This window comes from Emys orbicularis, chromosome 2 (genome assembly GCF_028017835.1).
Source record: "Emys orbicularis isolate rEmyOrb1 chromosome 2, rEmyOrb1.hap1, whole genome shotgun sequence".
Lineage (NCBI taxonomy): Eukaryota > Metazoa > Chordata > Testudines > Emydidae > Emys > Emys orbicularis.
Window position 1 is genome coordinate 294,340,221 of NC_088684.1, and position 17,813 is coordinate 294,358,033.

General features: G+C 50.8%; 1 protein-coding gene across 1 annotated transcript in view; it reads left to right on the forward strand.

Annotated features, from left to right (window-relative positions):
- The first annotated feature begins 1,555 nt into the window (after positions 1–1,555).
- Positions 1,556–17,813, forward strand: part of NBEAL2 (neurobeachin like 2) — a 121,026-nt gene continuing 104,768 nt past the window's right edge. Inside the window, exons 1-2 of the mRNA XM_065397779.1 lie at positions 1,556–1,601; positions 6,173–6,261. Coding sequence (XP_065253851.1) covers positions 1,575–1,601; positions 6,173–6,261 — 116 coding nt within the window. The 5' untranslated portion in view covers positions 1,556–1,574. The remainder of the gene's footprint in view (positions 1,602–6,172; positions 6,262–17,813) is intronic.

Sequence of the window (17,813 nt, forward strand, 5' to 3'; positions counted from 1 at the left end):
GCTCCCCTGGTGTGTGAGTTGCACCGCATGAGTTCCTTCGTGCTCACTGAGATTCAGAGGCCGAACTTTGTGGTGCGGTGTGCGCGTGTGAGAGTTACGTGTGGCTCCGTATATAGGAGCTCTACGGTTGGTGTAACTTGCTGGAAGAAGGTAGAAAAGTCCAGTCGAAAATGTTAGCATTTCTAGGGCGTCCTTTCTAACCCTGGTGCAGAATTCAGTAGGCAATTCTGTCCCTGGTGTGTTAGAAGCCTATCGGATGATTCTACCCTATTTAAAAAACAATCGTTCTGTAGGTTTTTAGTGTAAATGGCGTCATCCCCTTTAACCTCAGTCCCACAAGTCAAGTCACGCCCTCTCGGACTCCCCGCTGAAACTGGTCCGCCTTCTGCTCTCCCTTCACCAACGGGAACCCGGCATCTTTCGCTCCTGCAGTCTCCCTGCTGAATTTTAGTGCACAAGAAGTAGTTTGATGCACTTGCCAAGTGTCGACTGGCTGTGAACCCTTCTCTGACACGGCGCTACGTTTTGGGCCTGGTTCTCGTCTTGCCCCCTGCGTGTATTGCACGCTGGCGAGCCTGCCCTTATTCCCCCGGCGCAGGCTTGTCCAGAAGGCGTTCCCATGGCTGGGCAGCCTGCGAGCTGGGCGAGGAGGCCGTAGGGGCCTGTTTCTGGTTCGTTTGGGACAGCACCGTGCCGGAGGAGAGCATAGGAAGGGAAGGCGCGGTGCCTGAGGATTGAGGTTAATCAGCGGAGGTGGCTGAATCTCCACCGTGGACTAGTAGAAGGGGCTGCAGCTCAGGGGTGAGGTTCATGGGTAGAACTGGCAGCATGGAGAGCCCAGGCCTGGGAACAGCAAGAGTTCCTGGGGCTCCGGTTTGAGGTTCGCACAGCAGGGCTGTGGGGGTGGGGGATGCAGGACTGGAACAGTAGGGGGCGCTGCAGGGCAGGAGCCAGGGCTGTTGACGTGCTGATTGGGAGGTGTGGGGTTGTGATGCTCCGGATGCCCTCTGGGGGAGCTTGTGAGGACTCAATAAACCCGACGTGACGGGCCGCCCGTCCCTGGAGTCGCTCCATCAAGGTTGGCGGAGCTGACCCCGGGATGGACCTGCCCCAGTAGCCTTAGAGATGTAGCTGAGAAGGAACAAGCTGATGCTGCTCTGAGACCCAGCAGCGTCCCCTTCTCGGTGCGGCCAGGGCCTTGGGCTGGTGCTGGGTGCCCCTTTGTTGCTGAGCGAGGGTTAGAAGCAAGTGCCTCTTGGAGACCCAGCCTGTCTCCTGGCCGCGGTGGCACTGCGGGAGGAAGTGTCGCTGATGTTTCTAGTGACTTGACATTTCCTGGCTCTCTCTTTACACAACGCTTTTTTTTTTTAAAGTCACTTTCTTGTTTTGCTGCTCTCTGCGCTCACGTTCTCCCTCCCCCGCCCCTTCCCGGAGCATCGCCGACCTTCGCTGGGGCCGCCCGCGCTGCCAGCGGCTCCGCTCTCAGCCCATCGCCTGCATGGGCTCCCAGCTGAGGCGGCTGTCTCTGGATTTGGCTTAGCCCTTGGCCGATGATGGAGCTGCCAGACTGTCAGATGGGATCTCCGGCCGTTGCCTGCCAGGTAACACCTGCACACTGGCTTTCAGGTAGCTGCGGCACCAGCTTGGATGGCGTGCAGGTGGGAACCCGCTGCGTTGCAACGGGGGGTTTGTCTGTGCAGGCTAGATGGGCGTCTGCCTCTGAGCTTGCGCTTGCAGATGTTTGAGTCGTTACAGGAAACAAGCTCTGTCTGAGGTGTGAAAAACAAGCTAGTAAATAGAGCTTCCACTTGCTCTCTCTGCAGTGCTGGGCAAATCCATTGATCGCTCGTAGCAGGAGGGAGGCTAGCATGTGTCACGTGTGGGAGAGCTTTTACCGGTCCACTCTTGGGCCTGATCCAGCCAGGTGCCGGGCACTCCCTTTGAGAGTGCTGTGCCGCTGGCAGGCTCAGGCCCTTTTGAGGGCAGCGACTCTTACACCTGCAGGTCCTGCTAGGCTCCCCCAGGGAGAGGAGCTATGTGACTTCGAGCTAGGCTAGGCAGAGGTCCATGAGGCTGGCCTCCTGGTATCTCTTCCTTGGCAAGCGGTGGGTGTAGGGAAGAGGTTCTGGGACAAGGAGAGGGCAGGCATTTGAGGAATATCGAAAGGGTGCATCTAATCCCCTCTTCACCTTCCTGGGAAAGCCCTGTAGACCTTCACAAGGAGCACTCGGAAAAGCTGTCAGTTGAAACAGAGTGAAATCCTTTCTCCAGGGACTTCCACCAACCTGCGGACTGATGTAGGAGGGAAAAGAGTCTGTCACGTTCCAGTGGCTGATCCAGAAAGTCTACAGAGGGGAGATGAGTCTCTAAAGCTTAGAGGGCTTTTCCATAAGGGTGCGACTTCTCCTCTGCTTCTTCCCTTCCTTTAAGACCATCCGCGGTGGGAAGGAATTTGGAGCATGGACTCTCCGCTTGCTTTCCTGGCAAAGGTGACTTGCGATGGGAGGCGTTGGGAACCTTGGGTGCTACTGACGCTTAACAAAAGCGCTTCTTGCTCCCGATGTGCTCGATGGGCAGGAGACAGAGACTAAAGACTGGCTTCCGTGACGCCAGGATTTAGATGGGGAGCTAGGGCCCAGCCCGTTGGTCTGCCTGCTGCAAACTCCACCCTCCCAGACTGGCCGTGAAACCCCCCGCAGGTCTCCTAGCCCCAGAGCTGCGACTGTCAGCAGAGAAGCAGCTACCTCTGCCTGCAATGACTCTGCCTTATCGGCCTATCTCTTCTGTAGAACTATGGTGAGTTGAGACAGAAAGAGCGATGGAGCGATAGGCAAATTGCTCTCAGGGGAAGAGGCTTAACTGTGGAGCGTCCAGAGGAAATCGGGCTGATCCGGCGTCAGATGGCTTTCAAGGCAGCCTGCTACTCAGAGGAGGAGCACGCACACACACACACCCACCCACCTGTGGTGGGGCGCAGAACCTCTACTAGCAGGGAAAGGAGAAGGGCAGAAGGTCTGGGAAGCGCTTAGATACCAGGGTGATGGGCGCTAGAAGGGTGCAGCAGCAAGGGAGTGCAGAAGAAATGGAGGGAGGGGCTCTCTGGCCCCCTGGTTTCAGCTGTCCGTCTGTCCCACGGGAATGGCTCTTGGGAGAAAGGCTGGACTGCAAAGGGGCTGGTGTGTGTGCTGCTGGCTGATGGTTGATTGGCTTCCCTGAATGTGCGTGTCTGTCTCTGGATTCTGGCATGGGGGCGGGTCCAGGCCCTGGCTTAGCGCGTGGTGGGGCTGAATGTACCATTGCAGCTGGTTAACCCAAGCTGCAGGGCCCATTCTCTGCCCTGCTCTGTGCCGCTCCGATGGCACGAAGGGAGCAGAACCCTGCTTGGGGATTCCCCCAGGGCTTGTGTAGTGTGGGTGGGGAGGGGGAGTGGCTGGTGCACACTGAGCTGTGGCATTCTCTAGCTGGCACATGGTCCCTCGGGCCCACAGCCAGCTGGCATGAGTTGGAGCAGCCCGCTGGCTGGGCTGGGGCCACCTCTCCGCACTGAGCGGGGGGGGAGCAGCCTCGAGCGGCACTGCAGAGCCTCGCGGGCTGTATGCCAATCCGTGGGCATTGCACTGTGACCCTGGCTTTACAGGCTCCCAGCGTAACCCGTGTTAACCCAGTCTGCGTCCTTGTCCCTCTAGTCAATGGGCCACGCAGAAGTGATTTGAATCTGCCGCTGCCTCTGAGCCAGCACATCTGGCCCTTTCGCTCATGCAGTCAGTGGTTCAGGGTTCAGTCCCTGCAGGTGGCCCCCGGATTGCTGGGAGAGGACCGATTCCTTCTCCTGCACCCCCGTCCTATCCTGACTGTTCAGTCCCTTTCTTTTGGCTTGTTTGCATGGCAGAGAATAGCGTGGGTCTTTCCTCCCCTCCCCCAAGAGTGATGTGTGACTTTACAGCAGCTTGTCTGATACTGAAGTGGGGGGGAAGGGCTTCTGGTTGCTGGAACTGGCTACTCTGCCAGCTTGCACTCTGCTTGTGGCTTTTTGTAAAGCACCAGCTCCTGGAGTCCTGTGATTATGCAGCAATCTCAGCTTCTGAGAAAAGTTTCCAGCCCTCGTGGTTGCAGTGTGACCTGAAGGCTCAGGAACTAGCAGGCAAAGCAGAAGAACTCAAAAGGTATTAAAAACTTCAGTAGAGACCAGGTGGGTGAGAGAATCTCTTTTGTTGGACCAACTTCTGTTAGTGAGAGGGTGACACTTTCGAGCTTACTCAATGTCACAGCAAAATACAAGATCGAACCTATTCTAAGGTCCATTCACACTGAGTGGTCCCTTACAATGTATGTGCCCACTACTTTTGCTGAACTATCTATTCAGTCTTGTATTTAGCTGTGACACCCTCTTTCCTGGACTTGAAGAAGAGCTCTGTGTAGCTTGAATGCTTCTCTCTCTCTCCCACAGAAGTTGGTCCAATAAAAGAGATTACCTGGCCCACCACCCCTCTCTCTCTCTCTCCTTGTTTCCTGGCATTCTCTGGGAGACGGTCACCAAGGTCTCTGACTTCCCTGGATTGTGGTCTCTGCTCTCCCCTTTGGATGGTTGGATGGTCTCTGGCCTGGTTTGTGATGTACCCTGCAGTGGAATCTGTACTGGCTGGCCTTTGGGAGTTTTGCATGGATGTCTAGCAGTATCTCTCCCCTCACCCTCGAATAGGGGGCATGAGTGGGACCATCCTATGAGGATTTTAAGATCATATCAACTTATGGCGGAGCCTGAGTTTGCTGCTCTGTTACTGCTTGTGTTCTGAGTTGGGGTGAGTTTAATCATTTTATACAGTACCAGGCGGTAAACGTACATGGTGCTTTATAGCGCATAGATGAGATGTGCCACCTGCCCCTCAGAGCTTGACATCTGGAGAAGACAAACCCAGCATGCGTGAGAAGGGGGATAGGACTCGGCCCGCTTCACCTACATGCTGTCTGTGCTGCTAGAAGGGCAAGGGTTACAAAAGGCAGAGTGCTACCATCTCGTTTTGGGGCTGCTGAGGGCAAAAGGCTGTTCCAAAAAGTGTGTGTAGTAATAACTGTATTGCACAACTTGCCTGGCATCTGTTTTGAAATCTAGCCTCACATTCTACAAACTACGGGCGTGCAGCGCTGCTGAGATGCAGCCCTCTCTGGGGGGAAGGACAGCGACCCACCAGTGTGTGTGTGTGTGTGTGTGTGTGTGTGTGTAACGCCTCTCTGAGGAGGAGAGGGGAAATTTTAGCCCAGGATATTGGAGCAGAACTTCTCTGTCGATCAGACAGGACCCCTGGAGATCAGATCAGTGAGATGCCTGGTGAAGGTCCTGGAGCTCAGGGCACATCTCAGAACCATGCAGGGCTGGTCAGCCTTGCTGAGAGTGGACAGTGGGGATCCAAGACTGATGGTGATTGACTGCTGTGTAATAGGAGAGCTCCCCTCCCGGATATGTATCATATAAGGGGGTGTGTCATAATGGAGGGGACTGAGATGGGCTGCTGATCATGTGACTTGTCAGCCTATCCTGGCTTGGGTGCCCATCGCTCTGGGCTGAGGTGGGGCCATTTAAATCATCTAGTCTGACCACCTGTACATCACAGGCCATTCAATTTCACCAATATGCCCCTATATTGAGCCCGAAGACTCCAGTTCACGTCAGTCCTTGGGAGACTAAACTCTCAGGCAGAGAACAGGAGAGATGGTGGGACCACCAGTGCCCGGGCAATGGCAGGGAGTTGATGAGGCGAGATCTGGCCAGACGCACCTAGCAGATGAGCTACACCCCATGCCTCAGAGAAGGGCAAAGAAACCCCCCAAAGTTTCTGCCAATTTACCTGGGGAGGCAATTCCTGCACGCCCCCAAATCTGGCCGCCCGTTTGACCCTGACCATGTGACCCTCTTGCATGTACATACGGAATGCGTACAATTATCATGGATTTTGCAGCGCTATGTATCCTGCACTCTCTCATCGATCGGTCAAGGTGGGGGAAGCTTGAATCTGGAATTGCCTCTGTTTCTAACTTCCCCCGAAGCTTGAGGATGTTCAGACTAGACGGTTCTAATTCGGGCCCGTCTCTTCAGCTAACAGCTCTGTGTGTGGCGGTGTACGTTTGGTTTATATTTACTCCTGACGTCTCACCACGTCCTTGCTTTGTCTTTTAGAAAGACTTGAGCTACCTGCAACAGTGGCTGGAGGCGTTTGTCATGAACTTTGAAAAGATCATCGCGGTGCAGTCTTTGGACCCGAGGAGGTGAGTCTCTGCCCTCCCCCTCTCTGGACTCTGGGTTGGGGGCTGCCTTGTGGTCACGCTAGTTAGTGCAAACGCTTGAAGATCACATGGGCAGTTAAAGAACTTGAATTGAATAGTACAAGTTCTCCTGGGAAGCTGGTGCCTTCAGTGGATTTCACTTGTTTCTCTGCCTAAGGGGTTCACAGATTACTATCTAATATTATTCTTTAAACCAGTGTGAATTGAGTGCTGGGCGAATAGTGCCAGAACAATAGCATCTCTGGAGATCCCTTTGTACACCCACAGATAATGAGAGCCAGTGGCTGAGAAGCGAAGTTAGACAAATTCAGCCTAGCGACACGTCATGCCGTTTTTAGCAGTGAGGGTAACTGACCATTGCTGAGGGACACGGAAGATTCTCTGTCACCTGACCTTTTTTTTAAATAGTCTCTCACTGAACCAGAAGCTAGGGGCTTGATGCAGGAAGTGCTGGCTGAAATTCTCTCGCCTGCTACGGTGGAGGTCAAATGAGATGATCCTAATGGTCCCTTCCGGTCCTTAAAATAAAGCAAACAAAAATCTGTGACAAGCCACGGTGGCGCGAGAGTCCCCTGTCCTGGCCTCTCAAATGTGCCTTAGCTTTGTCCTAGACTGACCACCACCAGGGGCAGAGGAGGGGCCAGTTTCCATGGCCCATTCGAATTTTAGCTGCTCTCTTGCCAGGAAAGGGGCCAATTAGTACCACTTGGGGTTATTGTTGTGAAGGCCCTCTCCTTCCAGGGCCTGCACTGAGACCCCCATATCCATTGCTGCTCAGCTCCCAGCGTGAAACCAGGCGGCTGTGACATTCTGGAGCCACCTGTTCGGGCCAGGTCCAGTGCCTTGGAGGTGACTGGCACTGTAGCCAGTGATCCATCCCAAGAGCTATCGGTGTCTCGCTTCGAATGGCTTCTAATCCTCCTCCGCCTGAGGGCGCAGGCATCGCTTCTCCAGGAGGAAGAGCTTCTTGACCTTGCCTCGTGATATTAATGTGGAGGCATCATTGTGCTCGGTGTATTACCTGGAAGGGAGGTCCCTGCCCCAAGGAGCGTGCAATAATAGTGAATCTAACAAGGATTCACAGGGATGAATCATAGAATGTCAGGGTTGGAAGGGACCTCAGGAGGTCATCTAGTCCAACCCCCTGCTCAAAGCAGGACCAATTCCCAACTCCGCCGCTAGCTGCTGTTCCCTGGAAGCCCAGTGGAAGTGAGGGTCCCACGGTCTCCACCCAGGTTGTGTTTGTTTCCAGGCCTGTTCTCCACCGTCCATCCCAGGCAAGAGAAGCCTCATCTCTAGATGGGACGTGCAGGAGGGTGAGATTTGACTGCTAACTCTGGAGAAGATCTTTCTGCAGGACAGGACTGAGGATGTGCATCATTGTGTCCTGCGGCGCCCACTGCCTATGGGGGATGGTGCACCTTGTTAGTGCCCATCGCTCGTGGCTTTGGGGCTCTTGAAAACCTCCTCCTAATGCAGAATGTCTCCAGCCAATTCCTGAGCTGCTTCTGTGCTGGGGAATAGACAGAATGGGGGCAGCCGGCTGAAAGCCCGAGGGATTTGCACTTACAACAGTGCCCTGAAATCCCACGTGCTTCGTTGCTCGCGTTGTGCAGGAGGGGCAGGGATGTCAATCGGGTGGGCGACTTTCCACTGCAGGACTAGTGGCTGGATGTGATGCAGGCAGCGGTAGCCATTAAAGCTTTTCTTTCCCTTCTGCGCCTCTGTGCTCCAGTGCTTGCACTGGGAGAGCTCTGTGTTTGTAACTCAGCCCCGACCCACGGCCCCCCCTGCTCTTCCAGGCTTGGGCTCCTGCTCTCTCTGGCCATGGTGGTTCCCATGTCTATAGATAGGATGATCCAGGAGCTCAGTGCTGGGAGAATGGAGCCCAATCTGGATGGCTTAAGGCAGAAGGAAAGCCAGGCTCCAAATATCGGCTATATTTAGCAAGTCCCCTAATTGTTGTACAGTAATTGCACTCGGCCCTGTCAACAATCCGCTAATCTACACTTAACGCCATTTGCGGAGGCTCCTCGGCCGGCATGACGCACAAGCGGAACACGCCTGTGGTTGTGCATTGTGAAATATTTCACAATGCGTTCATTAAACCCTGTCCTCTCGTTGGGCTACCTCGGCGTAACATAAGGAGGAATTGGATTTAGGGCGTGCCAGGCTCAGGAATGGTGGGAAGGAGGGTTCGCTCGTCCTCTTCTGCTTCATTTATGCAGCTGAGTTCGTTGTTGACGCTACCAGCACTCCCTGCTCTGCATTGGCCTTTTTCTTGAGTTCTCTCCCCAGCCGCCAACTGATCTAGAGTCTTTGATTCAGCTCCTGACGCCTCTGTTGGATCAAGGAGCATATTTCTGATACTCTGGAGGATCCTAAGTCCTTGGTCTCCTGCCTGAGTGCCTGGCTTGTGGCGTGGCTGGTTCCTGGCTTCCTAGCCCCCTGCATTGATCCCTCTGGGGATACATCTGGCACTCGAGCGGAGCGCAGCCTCCAAAGTTCTCCCGCGCTCCTGCCTTGGTACCTCGGGGTGGGTTTTAACGTACTTGCTGTAGGAGGCTAAAATCTGGACTCTCCAGCTTCTTCATTCCACTGGCCAGTTGTGGAAGGGGCATACGATGGGCTGGGACTGCCCCAGGCTTTGAGATTAGGAAAGTGCCCATGAAGAGATCTGGAATAAACCTCTGGCAGGTCAGAGGGCGTTCTGCCCATTAGGCAATCTGACTGTGTAACTGAGGATTATGTTCACCCCTTGGAAAGGATTTGACCAGCTCTGAAGCAGTAAAGCCAGACTCTGTGCTCATTGTGGGTTGTCTTTCAGATGAAACTCTTCTCACGCTCCCACCCTCCCTTGCTCAAATTTTGGCCGATAACTGATGCTTGACAGGAAGTCCTATACCACCACTCCACAGTACAGAACCTGATCCTGAAAGGTGCTGAGTCCCTGCGATCCATATTGAAATCAATAAGGTGACTCAGGATGAAGTCCATAATACATCTGACCTTTCGAGCAATGCTGTTTTTATATGGCTGAGTCCTTCCTGACCCATTCTGGTGGTCAGTTTTATGACCTGAAGCATGTGGATTGATAACTCTCTTACCCAAGCTAGTGTCAGTGCAAATTCATGCAGGTAACCACAATTTGGGCCCCTGGGTGAGATTAACAATTAGGCCCTGGATAGTTGAACTCCAAGCAGCCATTTGTGGAAACCTTTGCTTCCAGGTTTCAGATCATGCAGTGGCTGCACCTCTCTCTCCCTCTGCCTGTGGTTACCACTGGCACAGTGTTGATTTCCACACCCCTTTGTTCTATTGCAGCGAGCGGACGAAACGTTACAATCTGTCCTCGCGTCTTCCAACCATCAGTGCAACTTCCTGGTGGCTTCCCTCCTCTTGTGGGGGTGGGGCAGGATGACAGAGAGCTGATTTCCCTGTGCCGTGCATGGGGAGGTGGTGACCGCAAGGAGCTCTCCATGGAGATGACATTGCCACCTCCTTTTTTACTGGGGTATTAGTCAGTTCAGTTTCCTTGTGCAAACTGCAGGGCAAACAACCTGTCTAGCTATGGTGGGGGAAGACCAGAAGAAAGACTCATGGAGTTCAAGGCCTTAAGGGACCTCCTGTCTATCACAGGCCACCAGCCTCTCCTCCCCCTCCCCCCCCCCCCACACACACACACTAAACCCACCAACTGAATTAGACAAAGTATCACAGCCCACAGAAGAGGAGGCTATTATGCGCCACAGGCAGAGAATAAGGGGGATCGAGGTGCACCAATGCGTGAGTCCCCTGCAGTGGCAGGCAAATGTTTGAGATACATCCATTATTCCTGACAAGTGGTCCTCACCCACACACTGCAGAGCAAGGCAAACCCTCCCCTTCTTCCCCCCTCCGGTCACTGCCAATCTAACCTGGGGGGGAAATTCCTTCCTCACCCCATATGTGGTGATCAGTTAGACCCTGACGTGAGCAAGAACCAGCCAGCCATGCCCCCTCGGTAACACCTCAGAGCCCTGCCCCTCCCCATCCAATGTCTCCTCTCCAGCCATGACAATCTCTGGTGTTTCGGAGGAAGGAGATTTAAAAAAAAAAAAAACCTCCCAGACTACACTGGGGGAAATCCCTTCCTGACCCCTGCCAGTGGCTGGCTGAAGCCCTGAAGCATGAGCTTTGGTACATAAGATATAAACCAGAAGTGAGCCCCGAGGCCATTGCGCATACTTAGGGCTGTCTATATGCATGTACTTACAAAGTCCCCACTACACAGTACCCGACTGCCTTACCACCTTGAATCAGCTTCACACTATAGGAAGACTGTGGTGGAGCACAGGCTCAAAGCCAGCTCTTCAGAGTCCCACACTGCCTCCCTAACCACTGGGCCGTTCAAATTCTGCTGGCGGCGTTAATCTGAGTTCTGGGGCTGGGAAGAATGTGTCTCGCTCTTATCTCCCTCTGAGCTCAGCTGCAGAGAAATCCCTTTGCTCTCTGGCGCTGGGCTCCACACTTAGCCTGTTGGATCCTGAGCGAGTCTATTTTTGGAAGGTGGCTGTGTGTGGAGTGGGAGATAGAGCTGTGAGTGGCATCTCATTGAGCAGTTAGATCAAGCAGCTGTAATCCCCTGCCAAGGGAAGCTGTTTTAAGCCTCTGCCTATCCCGGTCTGATGAGGGTGTTTTCAGGGGTTTTATCAATGACACTTGGCATGCCCTATCTTCAGTGCCTCTCCGCTGAGAGGGACATGCCAGCGTGTTTAAATTTGTGCTAGGCCAGAAAGAAGAGGTTTCTGGGCAAAGTCTTATTTGCATAAGTGCCACGTAGCCTGCAATGCACCAGCAACAATGTAAGCCAGGGGGCATTTCTGAAGCTTACGTGCTGTCCCACAGTTTCCCAGGACGCTGTTTGTTGGCGTACTCCTCTTCCTGTTCCTTGCACCTTCCCCTCCCCCTGCCTTTGGAGTCGGGCTTGGAGCACAGTCACTCTGCTCTGCTCGCTGCTAGCCCTGGTCTGGTGGATGGCAGCAAATTTGGCGGCAGTGCTGACTTCTTCAAGTAGAGGCAGCCGTGTATTCTGTGTCGGTATGCGCATGCCCAGTGCACCGAAGCGGGAGAACTTTGCCTAGCAGTACCCGTAGGGGAGGGGTCCTCGTGCCCTGTGGCCCTCGCTCCTCCCCTAACTATGTAAGGGTGCTGCCACACCGACCCGCCTCAGTTCCTTCTCACCGCCCACAGCTAGAGTTGGCACTCGGTGTGATGTGTTCACGTCATGTTTTCAGTCTGTTTTCTGAGGGGGTATTTCCCCCTCTGGTTAATAGTTAGTAGTACGTTTGGTTTAGTTAAGTGTGTCTAAAGTAGTTGGCTCTCGCTGTAGTTCAAGCATTGTTTGTCTTGGGGCCTGTGATCCCCACCCACGGTGCTTGTGTCTTGGTGAAGGACACGTTAAGGAACGGTGCTCCATCTGTAAGTCGTTCCAAAAGAGGCCTCGGATGGCCAGAGACGTATGGCTGACGCATCAAGGCCCTCATCTGATCGGCGGTCGCCTTCAGAACCAGCAGGTGATGTCGCTCCAGGTTCAGACGCTGCTGTTTCGCCCAAGAGGAAGCAGAGTTCTCCCTCCTCTAGCGTGGTGAGGAGGAGGTCCTATAAGACTAATCGGAACTGCTCCAAGGCTCAGGGAGACTCTTCCTCCGTTTCTAAGAGGAGTGGTGACTGGTACCGTACTCTTTCCGGCATACGTTCCAACCGCTCCCCGGTACCCCGCCAGGATCAGCATGGAGAAGTCCCCTCTCCAGCTTCAGTTCACGCTAAGCTGATTCAGCTGTTTTAGGTCTCATCCTAGGATCCGAAACATCAACGGAAAGCTTGAATAATCAGAGTGTAGCACTAGGACTATAGTACTGACCACCTGAGGAGGATGGTGAAATGCTCAGGAGATTAGACTCCAAAACAAACTCCAATAATGGCAGATTTCAACTATCCCCGTATTGACTGGGAACATGTCACCTGAGGATGGGCTGCAGAGAGAGAATTTCTAGACCCCATTAATGACTGCTTCTTGCAGCAGCTAGTCTAGGGGAGAGACAATGCTTGATTTATTCCTAAGTGGTACACAGGATCTGGTCCAAGAGGTGAATATAGCTGAACTGCTTGGTAATAGCAACCATAATGTAATTAAATGTAACATTCCTTTGGGGGAGGGGGAATACCCAAGAAACCCACCACAATAGCATTTAACTTCAAAAAGGAACTATACAAAAATGAGAGGCCAGTTAAATGGAAATTAAAAGGAACAGTCACAAGAGTGAAATGCCTGCAAGCTACAGACGCACTTAATTTAAAACACTATAATAGAGGCTCATGCTATATGTATATCTCAAATAAAACAGTAAGATTATGAAAATAATGCCCCCATGGCTAAACAGAGTGGAAGAGGTAGTTAGAGACCAAAAGACTTCCTCTAAAAATTGGAATAATAGAAACCTAGGACTGGAAGGGATCTTGAGAGGTCACCTAGTCCAGTCTCCGGTACTCATGGCAGGACTAAAGCCTATTGAGAAAAATAGAAAGGAGCTGTTAGTTTTAAGTACCTCAGAAGCAGGAAGCCTGCCAATCAGTGGGGCCACTGAGCAATCGAAGTGCTAAAGGGGAGCACTCAAGGAAGACAAGGACATTGATGCAAAGAATTTATTTAGCTTCCCCACAGTCTTCACGGCAGAAGATGAGGGAGAATCTCACATCTGAGCCATTCATCTCAGGTGACAGATTTGAGAAACTGTCCCAGACTGAGGTGTCAGTAGAGGAGGTTTTGGAACAAATTGACAAATTAAACAGCAGTTTAATACTAAAATACTAGTTCTGAAGGAACTCAAATATGAAATTGCAGAACTACTAACTGGTATGTAACCTATTATTTAAATCAGCCTCTGTACCAGATGACTGGAGGATAGCTAATGTAACACTGTTTTTTTCTGCAACAGAGAGTCCTGTGGCACCTTTAAGACTAACAGATGTATTGGAGCATAAGCTTTCCTGGGTGAATACCCACTTCGTCAGACGCATGCTGTTTTTTCTGTAATCCTGGCAGTTACAGGCCAGTAAGGCTAACTTCAGTACCAGGCAAACTGGTTGAAATGATAGTAAAGAACAAAATTATCAGACACCTAGTAGAATGCAGTCTGTTGGGGAAAAGTCAACATGGCTAGTAAAGGGAAATCATGCCTCAACAATCTATTAGAATTCTTTGAGGAAGTCAACAAACACATGGACAAGGATGATCCAGTGGATATAGTGTACTTGGACTTTCAGAAAGCCTTCAACAAGGTCCCTCACCAAAGGCTCTTAAGCGAAGAGAGCCATCATGGGGAAAATGGGAGGGTTCTCTCAGGGACAGTGGAGAGAGGTCATTAGTGGGGTCCCTCAAGGATCTGTACTGGGACCTGTGCTTTTCAACATAGTCCTAAATTGTCTGGAAAAAGGGGTAAACGGTTGTGAAGGCCAAGATTATAACAGGATTCAAAAAAGAACTAGATAAATTCATGGAGGCTGGGTCCATCAATGGCTATTAGCCAAGATGCTCAGGGATGCAACCCCATGCTCCAGCTGTCCCTAAGCCTCTTACCTGGGATCCAGAATCACTTAGCGGATGGCCTCAGCAGAAATTTCTCCCTGAATCATGAGAGGTCTCTGAAGCCCAGGGTCCTGCGGGCCATCTTTGCAGTTTGGGGCATTCTGACGATCGACCTGTTTGCCACGAAACGCAACAAGAAATGCAGTCTGTACTGCTCTGGAGGGGGTCTCAGTCCAGGCTCCCTGACTGATGCTTTTCACCTGAGCTGGGAACTGGCATTCCTGTATGCTTTTCCTCCAATGCTGATCATCCTGCCAGTCATTCTCAAGCTGAAATTGGACTTTGCCAAGCTCACATTCATTGCTCCAGCATGGCCGAAACAACGTTGGTTCTCTGACCTCCTCACATTTATCAGTTCAGCCTCCCATACCTCTTCTTCACCCCAACCTCCTGACTCAGCATTATGGTCAAGTTTTGCATCCAGCACTCAGCTCCCTGCATCTCATGGTGTGGATGCTGGCTGGTTAGAGGAGGAATGACGTTTGAGGCAATCTGGCAAATCTTAGAATCATAGAAGCTTAGGGTTGGAAGGGACCTCAGGAGGTCATCTAGTCCAACCCCCTGCTCAAAGCAGGACCAATCCCCAACTAAATCATCCCAGCCAGGGCTTTGTCAAGCCTGACCTTAAAAACCTCTGATGGAGATTCTACCACTTCTCTAGGTAGCCCATTCCAGTGCTTCACCACCCTCCTAGTGAAATAGTGTTTCCTAATATCCAACCTAATAGTGTTTCCTAATATCCAACCTAAACCTCCCCCACTGCAACTTGAGACCATTGCTCCTTGTTCTGTCTTCTGCCACCACTCAGAACAGGTAGTTGAAGGCTGCTATCAAATCCCCCTGTGACGTTGTGCAGTCTATATGGTTTTATAAAAATATAAGTGAGTATAATGTAACTGGGATATGCTTCATGCAAAAGGTCTCTTGTAAGGTATCATTACAAAGCTTATAATCTACTGAGTGTGATCATCCGATTTGTATAAATGTACCACTCTTGTATCTAAAACTAGAAATATAAAACATAACTCTGAGGGCCTATTGTAATTATGTAAAGTGTGGGCCATTAATGATGGTTTGGAATCTTGATGACTCCCATTAACAAGGACCATTGTCTGCAGATGACTGTGTTTACCTGTGAGTCTTCCTGTATATGTGTGCTGGCAAGTGAGTAATGAAGTCTTGCAGTGACATGTGATCATGTCACCTGAACTGGAATCCATCTTTAACCTGGTGCTTTTCCAGTGAGGGGGGGTGGAAACCCAGAGAGACAAAGGGTTCCCGCCTTATGCAAAAGATATATAAAGGGGTGGAAGAGAACAGAGGGAGAGAGGAGCCATCATGGAGAATCCCCTAGATAACACCTAAGCTGGAACAAAAGCTGTACCAGGGGAAAGAATTGTGCCCAGGCCTGGAAGGTGTCCAGTCTGAGAAAAACTTACTGAAGCATCTCTGAGGGTGAGATTATCTGTATTTAGTTTGATTAGGCATAGATTTGCGCATTTTATTTTATTTTGCTTGTGACTTACTTTGTTCTGTCTGTTACTACTTTGAACCACTTAAATCCTACTGTCTGTATTTAATAAAATCACTTTTTATTTAGTAATTTACTCAGAGTATGTATTAATACCTGGGGGAGCAAACAGCTGTGCATATCTCTCTATCAGTGTTATAGAGGGCGAACAATTTATGAGTTTGCCCTGCATAAACTTTATGCAGGGTAAAACGAATTTATCTGGGTTTAGACCCCATTGGGAGTTGGGCATCTGAGTGCTAAAGACAAGCACACTCCTGTAAGCTGGTTTCGGGTAAACTTGCAGCTTTGGGGCTAGTGATTCAGACCCTGAGTCTTTGTTAGAGCAGACTGGAGTGTCTGGCTCAGCAAGACAGGGTGCTGGAATCCTGAGCTGGCAGGGAAAACAGAAGCAGGGGTAGTCTTTGCACATTGGGTGGCAGCTCCCAAGGGGGTTTCTGTGATCCAACCCGTCACAGTGGCGTAGTCGAGCAGGGTCTGTGCACAGCTGATTGCTTTGAGATACTTGGTAGTGATTTTAAGTGAGTTTTAAGTGTGGTGGCTGGAGAACAGACAAAGTGGTTACTGGTTTGTTATTTTCTGTTTGCTTATTTCGGGAAAGGGAAGTAGGGACAGAAAAGGAAGCAAAATAAGTAAGAATGAAGATCAAAAGAAGCTAAAACTACACAAGTTTCAAATTGCCCAGAAAGACTGAACAATGGGTGCTGGGAATGTCTCTGTTAACTAAGAAGCCCCTGAGCTGAGTGATCTCAGTTTCAGTGAACTGCAGATGGGTGTGGCCCAACCTCTGTCTGTGCTGAAGCTGACTGGAGTGTCTAATTTAGCAAGACAGGAGTGGAGGGGTGCCTGTTCTGGCAGGAGGGTGTTCTCTGTGGTATCCCAGCTCATCGAGTGGTGGTCTCAAGGGAAGACAAATGAAAACTAATGTACAATTTGCCTGGGAAAAGGCTGACCTGGAAAAAGAAAAGGCTGCCCACCAGCCTGGACTTAAGAGACAAAGCAATTAAGACCCAGAAGCATGACCTGGCTGTAATGGAGTGGAAGAGGTGCACAGAGACATGTATCCTGGAGCTGGAAGTTGGGGTCCTGGTGACTGCTGCGGTGGGAACAAACCCCAAGGACTCTAGCTGGAAGCAAACCCAACCTGAGTGAAAGGGGGGGGATTTTGCTGGCCAGCGAAAGGTCTCTCATAGCTGGTAGCTGTGAGCCTACAGCTGGATCAGGGTCTCTTTCCCTTTTGGGGGACACAGGAGTGTCTGCCCCATAGGGGAGCCCAAAAACGAATTTTAGGTATACTGCCTCCGCCATGGTCAGTGTCCAAGTCTCTGGCAGTAAGTTCAGGAGGAGGGTGTGACGTTGTGCAGTCTATATGGTTTTATAAAAATATAAGTGAGTATAATGTAACTGGGATATGCTTCATGCAAAAGGTCTCTTGTAAGGTATCATTACAAAGCTTATAATCTACTGAGTGTGATCATCCGATTTGTATAAATGTACCACTCTTGTATCTAAAACTAGAAATATAAAACATAACTCTGAGGGCCTATTGTAATTATGTAAAGTGTGGGCCATTAATGATGGTTTGGAATCTTGATGACTCCCATTAACAAGGACCATTGTCTGCAGATGACTGTGTTTACCTGTGAGTCTTCCTGTATATGTGTGCTGGCAAGTGAGTAATGAAGTCTTGCAGTGACATGTGATCATGTCACCTGAACTGGAATCCATCTTTAACCTGGTGCTTTTCCAGTGAGGGGGGGTGGAAACCCAGAGAGACAAAGGGTTCCCGCCTTATGCAAAAGATATATAAAGGGGTGGAAGAGAACAGAGGGAGAGAGGAGCCATCATGGAGAATCCCCTAGATAACACCTAAGCTGGAACAAAAGCTGTACCAGGGGAAAGAATTGTGCCCAGGCCTGGAAGGTGTCCAGTCTGAGAAAAACTTACTGAAGCATCTCTGAGGGTGAGATTATCTGTATTTAGTTTGATTAGGCATAGATTTGCGCATTTTATTTTATTTTGCTTGTGACTTACTTTGTTCTGTCTGTTACTACTTTGAACCACTTAAATCCTACTGTCTGTATTTAATAAAATCACTTTTTATTTAGTAATTTACTCAGAGTATGTATTAATACCTGGGGGAGCAAACAGCTGTGCATATCTCTCTATCAGTGTTATAGAGGGCGAACAATTTATGAGTTTGCCCTGCATAAACTTTATGCAGGGTAAAACGAATTTATCTGGGTTTAGACCCCATTGGGAGTTGGGCATCTGAGTGCTAAAGACAAGCACACTCCTGTGAGCTGGTTTCGGGTAAACTTGCAGCTTTGGGACTAGTAATTCAGACCCTGAGTCTTTGTTAGAGCAGACTGGAGT